Source organism: Aquila chrysaetos, chromosome 9 (genome assembly GCF_900496995.4).
Source record: "Aquila chrysaetos chrysaetos chromosome 9, bAquChr1.4, whole genome shotgun sequence".
In the NCBI taxonomy this organism is placed as follows: domain Eukaryota; kingdom Metazoa; phylum Chordata; class Aves; order Accipitriformes; family Accipitridae; genus Aquila; species Aquila chrysaetos.
Window position 1 is genome coordinate 30,035,152 of NC_044012.1, and position 14,666 is coordinate 30,049,817.

At 50.2% G+C, this 14,666-nt stretch overlaps 1 protein-coding gene across 2 annotated transcripts; it reads right to left on the reverse strand.

Moving 5' to 3' along the window:
- Positions 1-800: 800 nt before the first annotated feature.
- MVK (mevalonate kinase) lies at positions 801-14,562 on the reverse strand. Of its 2 annotated transcripts, XM_030026099.2 has the most exons (11): positions 14,397-14,562; positions 14,171-14,318; positions 12,953-13,100; positions 11,582-11,737; positions 10,530-10,544; positions 8,669-8,772; positions 7,573-7,618; positions 6,686-6,776; positions 6,086-6,202; positions 2,742-2,895; positions 801-2,396 (listed from the first exon to the last, which is right to left on the reverse strand). In XM_030026099.2, exons 1-11 carry the CDS (start codon positions 14,472-14,474, stop codon positions 2,245-2,247), a joined length of 1,209 nt encoding a protein of 402 aa, XP_029881959.1. In that variant the 5' UTR covers positions 14,475-14,562; the 3' UTR covers positions 801-2,244. The 2 variants fall into 2 exon arrangements, with proteins under 2 accessions (XP_029881959.1, XP_029881960.1); XM_030026100.2 differs by lacking the exon at positions 10,530-10,544 and having other exon boundaries at positions 14,397-14,561.
- Positions 14,563-14,666: the final 104 nt, after the last annotated feature.

Here is a 14,666-nt window from a genome sequence, read left to right on the forward strand (position 1 = left end):
GTGCCACAACACCGCACTCCACCACAATTCAGATCACTCGCACGTCTTGGCTGCAAGGCTCAGCCACCGTCTTTCTGTGTGGCACTTCTGTGCCTCCATCACACCCACAAACAAAGCAGAGACCAGCAAGAGAAGGCTGAAAGTTTGCAGGCAAAAGCGTTCCCCGTCACAGGATCCTGCAGCACATGTTCTGGGTAGAGCCGAGCCTCCAGCTACTGCCCTGCCACGGCTAGGAGATGAAAACAAACCAGGGACAGCACACTGAACATGCTCGGCTGTTCAGTGAAGGACACGAGCGGTAAGAAGAGGCCCCCACACTAAGATGGTCAGTTGGTCTATTTGAATCACCAATTTTAATTATGATTTAAACCAGTAAATCAAAATTTTTATTCCCTTCTTTTCATCTGTACTCCTCCAGCACTCATAGCATGATTGCGAGGCTGTCTTCCAAGGAAAGCATCTAATGAGGATCAACCCCAGACATGTTGTTTTGAAGCGAAGTTTCTTTGCACTGAATTTGGCATTTCTTTGTGCTAACCAACAGAAACTACAGACACATTTAAACGCTGATAGAGTCAACACGCTTCCAGATACTCACATTGATTACACTGTATTAGAAAATGGTAAATAATTTATCACGCTTTCTGACTTGTGATTAGTGTAAAGCTGTTCTTGGATGCAAATTGGAATTGTAATTAGACATGTAGAAAGCCAGCATCTGAAACCTGTTTTTATTGAAGCAGCGTAAGATACTTTTTTCCTTTTGTTTGCAGCATAATTATCAAAGAACACTTTGCACATAAAAAAAAATCAATTTATTAAAACCAGAGACAGTTTTACATCTGATCAGTGAACTAAAGCTGGTCATCATGATGCCAGGATTTTAGAGCTAGTACATCTCAACTTCTCGCACTTGATTTTTTATTCCTGCAGTGGAAGGCAAGCTCCCCCACCTCTGCCAATTTATTAGTCAGCTTTGAATGAAGCAATTCTTGAACAGACGTACACTTAAAAAAAAAAAACAGACAAACAGAACAATGATAAAACTCTCTTTGGCAGGTACCGAAGAGACCACAACCGCTAAGAGTCAGCTTATTACTTCAAGATACTCCAGCTTCAGACACTTACCTGCCAATTGCCTTTAGTTCCATGGTACAACTCATTAAAATTTCAGAAGTAAAAACTGCATTTACATTTACGTAATAAGTTTAAATGCATTTAGCTTTTATAGTTTGCCAATCGCAAGTTATGGTCAGCTTTTGAGGAGGTGATTTGGTGTTTGTTTTTTTTTTTTTTTTCTCTACTTAAAGCCAATTACTTCAAATTAAAACAAATTTGTTTGCTCTGTCACTGACCCCCCTCCACCCCCAGTCTCCCCTGCCCTGGCAGTGGCATGTTTTACATATCCAGCAACAGGCAAGATCAAGGGCATGCTCGTTTAAGACTGAAGTGTGAGAGATCCTAGAACAGCTATTGCAAGTAGAAATTTTAGGACTGCCCTTGCCTTTAGCCGCCCTCCTTGCAGGTGACAGTTGCTGTTTGAACCAGACCTCGAGCACATGAACAAAAACCAGAGTCTGGCTACGGGACCCTGCTTATCAGCCTAGGCAGAGATTATGGGAAAGAGTGATAACAGTGATAATTTCACTGGAATTGTGCTGTATCTTTCATTTTAATTATCCACCTCTTAATTAGTAGCAGGTAAGAGCTGTATTTAAAGGTTTTCTCTCCACCGTGAATGACAGTCCAGGAGAAATGGAGACCTGAGTGTCAAGCCCTGAGCTGCCAAGACGCTTTTCACCCAAAAATGTCAAAGCGCTCTGCACATCCACCTTGCCAGCCCCCGCTGCCCACCCTTGCAGGATGCCAGAGAAGGGAAGAGACACCACATGAATCTGAAGCAGGAGAACCAAGCAAAGTGTCATTATCCGCACTGGAATCCAGCCAAGACCCTATCCTCCTGCCCCTTGGGATTAGCACAGCAGTTGAGTAAGTAAATTCAAAACAGGATTTTGAGAGCCTGGGTCAAACTCGCACCTAGCCCAAGTGTGAGCAGTTGCTCCCAGGTCCTCATTGCAGCCCCTGCTCCCAGTGACACCAGGCCTGAAACTGGCTCCACACCCATGTCTAGAGGCCCTCAGCCACACAGGAGAGCAGGAGAGAAGTTTCCAGGCATCAGGGCATGCACAGCTATCGCTCCGAGGACATGGTGCCAAGAGCTCAAGTCTTGCCAGAGGCAGAAGCTTAACTCTCAGAGAGCGCGTGCAGCACTTCAGCATTTAAAGACGAGGAGGAGTGCAGGGTGACTCCGGGGGCCCCGATATTGGTCTCCCAGCATTCAAATCCACAGGCACATAAGTCTCGCTTGGCTGCTTCCATGGCCAGCGGGGATGTGTCTGCCAAGAGGAAGGCAAGAGCAGCCAGTTAGTCAGCTAGGCCACTGCAGGGAGACTGAAACAGGCCATTGCACGTTTAAACACATGCCCCCCTGGAACAGGGCCAATGCTCTGAAGATCTGACACACATAAATTAACACACTGAATCTCCCTTGTATGAAACACTGCAAACCACACTGCCAGGCAGCTCTGCTATACACCATCCCACACTTGTGACATGGCTTCACATCCCACCACAGCCACGTGAGGGCTAGCATCATATCCCTCTGCTTCCAGACCTGACCCCACTGGCAGGGCCGTGTGGAACGGGGGAAGGATGCCCAGAGCGAGCAGAGCGTTACTGACCTGGTCTCAGCAGGGTGATGCCACAGCCGCCCCCACCAGCCCCAGTCAGCTTGCTATGCAGGCCGTGGGATGCTGTGACCTGGCACAGCCTGTCCAGGGAGGGATGGCCGACTCCGATCACGTTTAAGTGGTGTTGGTTTATATCAAAGAGTTCCTAAAAGCAACCGCACAAACATGAGATTGGCATGCATGGTGACAGAGGCTCTTCACAGCTGTGGCTCCCTCCCCAGCAAGGGGCAGGGGAGCTGCCTTGCCTTCCCAGCCGCCACCCCCCCCCTGCCCCGCCCAGCCATCTCGTTTCTGCAGGGAGTTTGGCCACCCACATGTCTCAGGGCCCAGCAGCACTGGGCGGCAAGGTCAAGGCCAGAGTCTGAGCCCTGGGCTGCTCATCTGTCCCTGTCCCCCTCATGACTTGTGCTGCTGCTGCCCACCACAGTGACAGCAGTACAACAGCTTCTGGACCTCCTGAGAAAATCCTGATCACGGCAAGCTGCCAGCAGGCATTTATTTCAGACACTAAATCAGAGCTCGCCGATGCCTCCCAACTGCTTCACCTCTCCCCTGTCACATGAGTGTTGAGCAGGAGACTGTGCAAGCCGCCTCTCTGGCCGTGGGAAGGGCACTAAGCCAGCATCTCCCATTCCTGGCTGTCACCCTGCCCAGCTCTGCAATCTATCCAGCGTAACTAAATCCAGGGGACTTCTGACACAGGCAAGTCTGAAACGGCATTGCTGGAGAGGCGACGTGGAGTTACCTCCCCTTGTTTGCATTGTGCAGCACTTCTCTCTCCTCACGGGCAGGGCCTGGGCTGCGAGCCAAGAGGCCTCTCAACAGCACCACGCTGGGAATCTGGCACCCGGCTCAAGTGGGTTTGAGAGGGTCCTCCCTTCAGGGAAGAGCAGCGCAAGCCACTCTCCAAGCAAGGCCGCCCTCCAAGCAGAGCTGCCCAGCTCTGGTGAGCTGCAAGTGCATCTCTGCCACGCTATCCCAGCCAGCCACAAACCCTTCTGCTCCTGGAGAAAGCTGCCACGGCAGCACAGTCCAAATGGCCCAAGTGATGGACAACGCCACACAGAGATGGGAGTTACAGCTTCTCGCCTCCCAGTACTAGAGGTGAGGAATTAAGGAACAGAGGGAAGGGCTTGGCCCGCTCTCAGAGCAAGCCTGGAGCAGGGCCAGGAACTGACACCAGGCCTCCAAGCACTGCAGTCCCCTCCCAGCTCATCAGCACCATCAGAGGAGGAAGCTCGTTCTCAGCAATGCTGGTCTGACACCACGACTTGATCATCTCCCCAGCGTGTGTCAGCTGTTCCCATCGCTGTCCCAGAGGGTATCACAAGCAGGGAGCCAGCTGAGACGGGACCAGTCCCAGAGAGGCTCCCTCACAGGAACCCTATGTTCCCTCCTCCAGCTGGTGCCACCAAGCGCTTCCCCACCTGCAGCTCACGGTGAGCCTGCAGGAAAGCTGCGTACAGGGAGCAGTGGGAGCCACGCTACAGCGTGGCAGGTGTCAGTCACATCACCCTCCCTCAGCTCTGCACGGGTCTCCTGCCAACACCACACAGGAAGGGACAATGCAGAAATAATCGCTCTCCCCCCACCTCCAGAGCATTTCTGTACTGCGTTTAAACAAATGCGAGGAGATGAATTAGCCAGTTGCACGCAGAGTGAATATATCACGAGTTCTGTGCTACGTTGGACAGACGTCCATCTAGAGGCCTCTTTATATGCCTGAGTGAGGGCACAGCACTGTCTATGATGATCCAAGACACCTGTCATCCCCTGATCCAAAATCTGCCAGGAATCAGATGACAGCTTATGACACAGTAGACTAGTTCGATGGTTCAGATACAATGCTGTCCAGAACTGCACATTTCAGAAACAGCCAAATATATATATATATATGCTGCATATAATCAACTGTGCCTCTGTGGGCAATTCAAGCACAAGACTAAACAACAGATTCAAGACAGAAACCCGCTCACTGCAGTGCTGCTTCCCAGGCATTGTATACAAGGCTGCTTTGGCATCTTTCACATGAGGATCTCAAAGCACACTTCCAATTAGTCCTCCTCTTCTCCATCTCCCAATACTTCTGACAGTCTGAGCAATAATGCGTTAAGGTGGAGAGGAGTTGTCTGAAGTTGCGCTGCAAACAGACTCCAGATCTCCCCCAGCCGATGCCAGCTCAGCCCTCATTAGGGGCAGCCCACCCAGATGGGCACAGAAACCCACCAGCCTCTTGGTGCGAAGGGAGAAGGACTCCGCTATGAATCCCATGGGAAACCCTCCCATGCTTGCTGCAGTCCCAGCAGCAGCTCACCCACATGCAGTGAGGTGTGACACAGCCTGAAGCAAAGAGGAGAAGGCTGTACCAACCATCTGCTCACAGAGTGGCCCTACACTGCTGCCATAAGTCGAGCTGGGAGAGCAGCTCTCTGTCCCACCCCAGAGCCCTCTCCTGTACCTCTGGAGCACGCTCATGCTTGTGGAGGGGACAACCTACCAGCAAAAGCAAGGACAGGCAGAGATCCTCACGGGAGAGCCAAGGAGCAGGATCCAGATGCCAACAAGGAACTGCACCACTGGCACCAAGTGGTTCTTGACCATCCAAGTCACTTGGCACCCAGGGCCAGGCCAGGTTTGCCTCAGCTGGGAGACTGCCACACATCCTTACCCCACAGTTGTATGAATCAGTATTACAGCTCTCTCAGCACTGCAAAAAGCTTCTTCCACTTGAAAGCATGCTTCCCCCCACCACAGCAGCCTCTCCTACTTTGAACAAAGCCAAGACAAACACAGATCTTTGTATGCACCTCATGCATCAATGTCAGGTCAGCTCTGGGCACAACTCTGTTTGTTATTTTCTGGAGCCAGGATGAGCGCAGAGCAATGGACTGGTTACGAGCCAGCTCCCATCACAAACCAGTGGCTCCTGGGCACTCTGCTCTTCACTCCAGCCTTGGCAATGACAAAGCAGTTGCTTCACAGGCAGTGACTGCCAGAATGAGTGTGGCTGGCCCACGGCGCAGGGAGGCGGCGTCTCAGCCTGAACCCACTCCACGTTTCTTAGCAAAGGGAAACAAAACCTCCAGAGCTACAGGTCCACAAAGCACCAGGCCCACTCCCTCCCTCCCTGTGCACCGCTGTGGAGAGACACCAGCAGCATTTTCTGTCCCTTGGCTCCAGGAAAGGCACTAAAAGCACCACACATAGAGCATGGTTTCACTCAGAACTGAACATTTCCTGCTATCAAGTTTTTTCTTAGACCTAATGTTCTTTAAATGACATTTTGATGTTCAACAGTAACAGTGTCTAAAAATACTGGCGAACAAGCCCCTTACCTCCAGCACAGGGTAATACTCTGGTGATGGATTTGCAGGCATCGCTTCCAGAACACTTTGGCACTCCTGAGAAATTGCATCGATGGAGTCCAACACCGGGTTCATTATAGCAGGGAACTGAGAAGGGGGGGAAGGCAAGATGTGAGAAGACTGCTTGCTAGTCTTCTAATACCACTGTGATAAAATGGGCCCCAGTCTCTCTGAGCTGGACAATTCCTCATCCCATTTGGGACTACTCATTTACAGAAAAACCCACTGCAGAGCAGGGCAATGGTAAGTTCCTCCCACCTGCAGGAAATGGAGGAACAGAGGGAAACAGGTCAGAGGAAGGAACTATTCTTTTCGTGGTTGCAAACCAGTGATTTTTGTGGCAAGCCCTGTTAATGCTGGAGAAAGGGAGGAGGTGACCTGAATTCCCATTCCCAGGGTAGCTAGGCCTTAGCTAGCAGCAGACAGGAATGCAGTGACCACAGGAGGGACCTCCCAGGAGATCCCCGTGAAACCTGCAGTCCCAGACGAGCAGATCTGAGCTCCTGAGGGTTATCTCCCCACCCTGCACCAGCACACATCCCCAACCCCGCAACCAGGCAGGCGCCGCACCTTCAGAATCTTCTCCTTGACACCAGCCACCAGGACCTTGGTGCTTCGAGGCACTTTTGTGTTGGTCAGCAAGATCCTCAGCATCGGCACCCTGGAAGCAACAAGAGACACCTCCTTGCCTCTTTCCTTCACAGTCCCCCAGCAGCAGCTCCCATGGCCCAGAAAGCTACAGTTCGTTCTGCCTTGAAAGGCCTATTTGTGCAAGACACCCAAGATAAGAGTCCCATTAGTTTTAAATAAAGTTAAGCAGGTGCTTAAGTGCTGGCTGGGTTGAGGCTTGCTCCTCTTGGATACAAGGAACAACTGTACTAGTGCTATAAATAGGACTGTAACGTATTTACTGAAATCCATGTTTTTCAAGCAAAATTTTTCCTTTGAAATACTATCTACGAGACTAGCCAGCAGTAGCCATTAACTGCTAATAGAGCAATTTCATGCACTGTGAAAGATTTTAATGGAGTCAGATTATACTTCATTGGCAGGAGGCAGAGGGAACATGCAGGATCTGGACATGGATTTGTCTCTGCAGCTTGGTTTTCACACAGTCCTACCACCAGGTAAGCAAAAAGTTCCCCCTCCCCGCAATGTCATTTGCTGCCAGGAGCAGATCCGTTCCTGCTGCCCATGATGCCATGAAATTAATATTGATCCTTTGTGCTGTGTTCATCTAATGTCAGATAATGACCAAACATTTCACTGTTCCCATCCACCCCAAACCAAGACAACACTCAAGCTACCCATACCCATGGCAAAATCTGGCTACAAAGTCCTTCCACCATGCTGTTAGCAATCTCCCATCAATCTCATACCCTACAAGATCCACCGAATGCCTCTTTGACATATTCCACCCACCGTATGCAAGTGTTATTTTTAAACTCAAAATTTACCTCTTTAATGGTGTGATTTTTCCTGATTGGTATCTCAGGGCTCCACCTAAAGTAAAATACATGCATTGTCTCAGTACACAGTGAGCTGAGAGATAATACAGTGTCGTAAGAGGCAGAAGGTCTTTCATCTTTAGAACCTCACCCAGAGCATATGACAGTAATTGCAAGAAACACCAGCTAAATGAACCATGTTCTCAGACAGCATGAATCTGCCTAACCCTGCTGACTTAATGAGAGGGTCTGGCTGGACGTAGTTAACCCAATGCCTTTCTCTTTGCTCTCCTCTAGTCTGGGATCACATTAATATTTTTTAAAAGGCAAAGAGTTTGGCCAGCATTAAATCTTTACTGAAAAAAAGAATCAAGCAGTGATTCCCTGGGGCAGAGCCAAGCACGCAGGTTTCAAACTGGACTGAATGTGTGCACTCATGTCAGCAGCCATCCTTCAGCATGGAATTTCATTGTCCAGAAGGAATGTCTCACTTGGCTCCTACTTTTACAGAGGCATTGCGATTAGGTCTCATTAGAAAGATTATTAAAAGTCTTGAAGGACACTTCCAAAACACTTGGAAGCCTCTGCTAATTGAAACTAAATGACAGCTGTCCAACTGCATTTTCTACTGCATTATCCTTGCGACAGGATTAGTTTTCTTTGTTCACGCCAGAATGTTTAAATATCAGTTATTTGCAACAGGGTCTCTGCCCCACAGCACTTGCCTGGGGGACAATCTCTGGTGTTACTGCAGCAAGTCTCCCAACAGCCCAGCTGGCTCCAGTCCCAGCTTACAGATGGGGCAAAGTGAGACAGAAGAGGATTCCCTCTACTCGGGTCAAAATGGGGACCCGACTTTGAGAGTTTCTGTTCCCTTCGCTGCACCTCAGTGCAGTGAGGCAACCTGCTCCCTGCAGTGTCCCTGCAGCAACTCCAGCCAAGCCTTATTGTTTGCAGAAATGCAACCTGTGGCATCTGCTCACCACCTTCCCACAGCTGATGCACACTGCAGCAGAGAATGGAAACATGTCTGCTGCTCTGCCACCCCGTCAGCCTCTCCTCAGCACCCATATTCAGTGCCGCGGAGCAGCAAACACACACATACCCCAGGTGCCAACGGCATTATCCACACCCGACGGATTGCCATGGATCACCCGCTCCCCTTGGAAGGCCCAACTGTTAATCAAAGTCAGCTCTTCTTCTGTCCACCTGAAAGGCAAGAAAATGACTCCAATACACAACCGAAACCAGCACATGTGGACAGAGAGAGGCACCAGAGGCCACAGGAGATGCAAAAGCAGTGGGAAGCATACAAGGCACCCAGTTGCTGTGGGAAGCCCCAGTATCGCAAAACCCCTCTGCGCACTGTGTTCTTTCAGCAGAGAGCGGGCATCGCCGTTTCCAGCACCTAACTGGCACTCAGCACTTTTCTACCTGGCAGTGTGCAGAAACACATCCAGCCCGCGAGGGGAACTGGCACTGCTCCATGGACAGAGACAGCACAAAGGGCACAACCACTACCCAGTGCTCCTGCTGCAGGCCAGCAGCAAGGGAGGGAGCAGATTCAGGAAGAAGATCCTAGCCCTGGCCTAGCAAAGATCACATTAACTGAATGCTAGTCCAGACTTATCCCCACCTCCCTGACACTGCGTGTTACCACACATCTTGGCCTGAGATCCTGCTCACCAACAGGCAGGACGGTGTATTTATAGATGCAGAAGGCACAATGTGAGAACGGAATAGTAAAAGTTGCATTTCAAACGTGCAGCTTCAGCCTCTAATTGCCAGCTGCTCAGCTGCAGAAGCCTCACAAATTGGGTCAAAAAGTAAATCAGTTCTAACACCACCACCTCCAGCAAAGACTTTGGTTTTTAGGGATTAACTCCTAACACTTCAAGCTACACTGGGTGCTGGCACTTAGAGCACAGACGGGAACCAAACACAGATCCAGAAGGTGTTATGCTAAAAACACAAAACCAGCTCTTTCCGTTGTCTTAAAAGCAGTCACATAAATTGGTAAGTGCTTTGAGAGTTTAAATGCTGGCACAAAGAGTTTGGTGCTGGGTCAGACTCAGCAAGGATCAAGGCCCCTGACTGAACATACTAATTAATGGGCTGTAGCAATACAAAAAGCAAACACAGAGCTGCCAGTTACAAAGCAATTGCTGGCTGCAGCTTCACCACTCCCCAGTCTATTTCAAACCCACTCACTCACTCCATGGTGAAGGACTGTCTCAAACCCTGGCACCCCAAGGGAAGCTCAATGCCCACAGGGAGCCAGCTAGCCCTCCTGCGCCCTTCTGTAACACACTTCAACTCGCACAGGCACACAAATACACATCTCTGACTTCCCCTGCAACACAGCACTGCCTGCTCTGCAGTCCAGACACAAAGTGCATGTTCCAAGCCACTGTTCAGATGGCCTAAAGCACAGCAGTATCAGATATCCCAGCACCAGTGATGTTCTGCAGAGATCAGAGCTGGTGTTTGGTGCAGCAGGAACGTGCATTCGACAGGTTTTTAGAATATGGGGCCCAGAATAGGTATTGCATGATGAAACGAGGCACAAACATGGATTTTGGAAAAGCATCAAACAGTCTTACATGAAATAATGAGAACAGTCACTGACCACTGCTAAGGCAAGGCAGAAATTCTGAGAGCCACCTACTATCTGGAAGCTGCTTCCTTTAACTCCCTGCTTCCTTGTGCCTCAGCTGAATGACTTTATCCATCTTCACACACCTTTCATTTCACTTGCCAATATTTAATCTGTGAAGCATTCAGGAAAACAGCTCACACCACCGCTACTCAAAATAGAAGCGCAGTTTGCTGTAAACCACTTGTTTTTAATCCTCTTTCAGAAGCTGCGATTCTTCTCTACACAGGAGTCATTATATCACGCTGTTCTTTTCTTGCGATGTTAAGCAAAAACCTTCTGAAGTCTGACACCCCCATCTCTCACTTACCCCTCTGCACGCCAGCTGGAAGAAAAAAAAAAATTACGCTGTATTCAAGCTGAAGCTAAGAAGCACAAGCAGGGAATGAAGACATCCTTGCTGCCTGGTTTGGAACTGGCCTTTCATTTCTCATGCCGTGTGACTATTTGGGAGATTTGCCTGAGCATGCCGTACAAATTGCTCTGCTCTAGGAACGTGTTTCTGGATCAGGCTGCAAACTCTGTTTTTGAAGCAAAGCACAGTCACCCCCTCTTGCTGTCTCACTTTCAGTCCCACACAAAATCCGCAGAAGCCAACCATAAAAGGTTGCACCTGGCACCCAGCACACAATAGAGGGTTCTGCCACTCCAGCTGTGATATGCATCTTTAAACAGAGCCTCCTCAGACACACAGCAGAGCAGACCAGTTTTTCAAGACTGAACTCCAAGGGAAAGCAACCCAAGGGCAGAAGGAAAGAAACCCCTTTTCATCAGCCACTGATAAAGGGGAAACTCAGGCAGGAGATCAGGAGGAAATGTACCACATGCAGAAAAAAAATTCATATGAAAATGTAGAAAAACCAGAAAGGATGCTCGACTCCTTGAGGACTCAATGCAAAACCTGGAAGATGCTCAGGGACAAAGAAAAAATAGAGGTTAAAAAAAATTCACCACATTAAAGTGTGTGTTTTATTTGCTTGGCCAAATAAAGCTTTTTTTTTTTTTTTTTTAAGTATGTATATCTTACACTAGACAAGGGAAACGGTGCAAGTTTTACAAAGTCTTTGCATTCAGTTGCTTTTATCGGGAGAAGCGAATTGTAAACGTGTGATTCACAGGTCGGAGCCCTGGGACAGGGCATGCCTCTGCTGCTGGCAACACTGGGCAGCGATAGGAGAGGAAGGGAAAGGAGCCAGGCGCTCAGGGTGCCACTGCTGTGGCCACAGCCCAGGAGTCGGCCAGAGAGACCAAGAGAGGTGCCAGTGCCAGAATTTGTGCAGGTAAAAGGAAAGACAGGGGCACAGAAAGCAGAGCTGCCCCGGGCCATGCATCCAAAGCAGGGAGGCTTCCCTGCTGCATTACCTGGCTGTGGATTCTCCCTCCTTCAAAGGGCACGAGATGGCTCTGCACGCCATCAGCAGGGCCGCCGCCAAGCAAACAGCATAGGCGGCACTTGAACCCAGCCCAGCTCCCGTGGGCAGCTCAGACCACACCAGTATGTCCACATTCGGAACATCTCTGAAACACAAACACACAGGATGTAACACAACAACCTTGAATTCCATCTTGAGACAACATTTCAAAGGCAAAAGATGCCAATTAGGAGGGATCACAAGAAAAGCTGGTTGAAAACTGGCAACATCAGCACATGCATACACACACGGGCTTCATGAGTGCTCAGTTAGCACAGCTGAGTAGCCTTGCTAAGCCATTGTACTAGAACAAAGCCTTGCTGAATTGGATCTATGATTAGCACAGCTTGTCAAGCTGCTAGCAGGGGCACTTAGTAACTAAATACTTGAGTAGCACCATAAAGAGACCCTTCAAAGATTGTTGTAAACATGATTTTAAACATATTTCTAATAAAGCATAAATATCGCAAATTCCTAGCTGCATAGTTACGTCCCACTGGAGCGACAAGCTGATGGGGAAGACGAAAGACACACATACCCGTGCCCATGTGCCCCTTTTCTCCACTGAATGAGCCCGGGGTTGTGTTACAGATCCTAACATCAAACCCAAGAGCTTTTCAGTGGCTGGTGAGTGATGTGAACTATGAACTGATGGTTTCAGAGCAGGCTGATGACAGCCCCAGTGCTATCACATCATAATTCTTTAACATTTATTCCTTTGCTATGAATACTGAAGTCAGGTTCTGACTTGGTTTAAAATAGTAAGCAGTGCTGTATCAGACATTGCCCTGGGCACCTGTGCAGTAACTTACACCAGTATCATCAACAGTGTTGGTCAGGTTTAGAAACTGGAACAGCCCTGAGCTGTGGTTACCCCAAGTTCTTATCTTTTCAGGGAGATTTAGCCCACAGGAGGGATCAGACTTAGCTCAGACAATGAATTCACAGCTCACCTCTGTAGCAGTTTTTCTAACCTAAGCCAGGATGAACTGAGCTGTGTGCTGAAGGGAGGGAGGTCTGTCTGCTTCTGTTGACTGTGCAGGAATGGTGGGATGAACAGCTCTTGACTTAAGCACCTCAAAGCTAGATGCCTAAATGACAGCAGATGATTCCCAGCCCACCTGCCTGGGGTACCTCACCCAAACAGCTCAGGTCTGAAGGGTGTCTCCTGAGGTGCTCAGAACCTAAATGAAATGAGATTCCTTGTAATTCCTTGTTTTGCCTCAAAGATTTGTTTTCTCCCTATGACCTTGTAGAAGCAATTAATGGTGAACAACACTCAAGAAAGCATGTTTATTTTGGGGCAGGAAGATAGCCTTACCCATACTTAGCCGAAATAGCCAGGCACATATAAAGAAAGGCAAGAGTAGCAAGGCTCTCGGGAGCTGAGGCTCCGGCAGCAATTCCAGCAAACTCTTTCAGTGTATGCAGCTGTTCTACGCTGGGAGACTTAGATTCATCAAAGTCAGCTATGGAAGCAAGCAGGGGAGAATTTAAACACTTAGTAACCAGGGAATTGTTAAACTTGAAAGCAGTATTTACAAGAACAACATCTCCTGTTACAGTAGGCAGAAACAGATTGAGCCAATTTCAGATTTCACCTACAAACTTTCTACCTAAGGATTCATGATAAAATAAATGCAAAATCTCCACCAGCCACTCCAAAAACCCAGTGTTTCCACACCCCACACCTGTGCTGCATTACAGCAACTGTCTCCTTGCCTACACTTTGCAGTGCACCCATCCATCACTGTGTAGAACTTGGCAAGTCATGAACTGTTTATTAAGGAACGTGGATATTCTGATGCATTTCACATGAGTCTGGACTCTGAATGGCCAGGAGCAGGCATCAGTGTAAGAGAACTTTTGGTCAGCACTGAGAGAGGTTACCAATGCTCTGACCCAGCAGACTTTGTTCTGCCTTCCGCTAAGCCAACGGTGCTCATGAGGATCACAGGAGTTCACACTAGGTCCTCCAGAAGAAAACGGCACAACCACCAGTCAGGGGCTCCATCCAATACAAGATGCTCCAGAAATTCCAGTGAGGGCTGGCATGGGGCAGAGAGGCAGGAAAACAGGGTCTGTATCCCTGCCCTCCCCGAGAGCCCTCAATTCAGACCAGCTTCAGAGAGACTCCTTTGTGGCCCCCCTTCAGTAATACGCCTGGATATGGCCCGTGACTAGCTCCTCTATGTATTAGAAGACTGCCCGAGCTACAGCAGCACTAGAACAAGCCCCTGGGAACCTGAAACAGGAGGACACAGCCACGGCAAGGGCCGCTCACAGATACCAGAGCACTAGGCAGGTCACAAGAGGCACACAGAGGGACTGTGGGTCCCTGAGCTGGGAGTGTGCAGGGACGCTTTAGTCAAACACACACTAAGCGTGGTCAGAGACAACAAGGCCCAGCAACACTCCGCAGGGGGAACAAATAACCCCCCCACGGGGGTCCCAGCACAGACACTGGGCAGAAGTCGCCGAGCAGGACTGAGAGCCCCACACAATGCACGGAGAGCGGTTCCTTCCTCCCAGTGCTTGCCTGCAACCCCCCTCCGCAGGGCCTGGAGGCTGGAGGTGTCCCAGCTCCTCACGACGCCGACGCCGGGCAGGCGGACGCACACCTTGCCCTCAGCGCAGGGCCTCAGGTGGAGGAAGGTCCTCAGGTCCAGCGCCACGGCCAGGGCAACCTGCGGGCGAGGAGATGCGGAGTCAGGGGGAGGTGAGCCGGACCGGAGCCCCTCCACGGGCGGCGGCAGGCTCCTTACCTTGCCGTGGACCACGGCGTGCTCCCCGTGGAGGATCACCTTCCCCGGGGCGGACAGCACCAGGCTCCGCTCCCACATCTCCCACAGCAGGACGCGGCCTCTCAGGGCTGCCGCGCCCGCCTCAGCCGCCCAACTCCAACCGCGCGGACCGACACTCCCGCTCACCAATAGGAGCGGCGCCCTGCCCCGCCCTCCTCGCTCTCGAGGGATCCTCGCGGAGGCGGGACTTCGCGAAGGCCAATCGCAAGGCGGCGGCGCGGAGTGGTGCGG

What these genes read in the sequence shown, in the direction of transcription:
- MVK (XM_030026099.2), bottom strand. Translation starts at nt 14,474, where the DNA reads ATGTGGGAGCGGAGCCTGGTGCTGTCCGCCCCGGGGAAGGTGATCCTC. An exon ending in GCTATTTCGGCTAAGTATGG is followed by an intron (nt 11,738 to 12,952) that starts GTAAGGCTATCT and finishes TTTGTGTTTCAG; the next exon opens with AGATGTTCCGAATGTGGACA. An exon ending in AAAATCACACCATTAAAGAG is followed by an intron (nt 6,777 to 7,572) that starts GTAAATTTTGAG and finishes TGTTGCTTCCAG; the next exon opens with GGTGCCGATGCTGAGGATCT.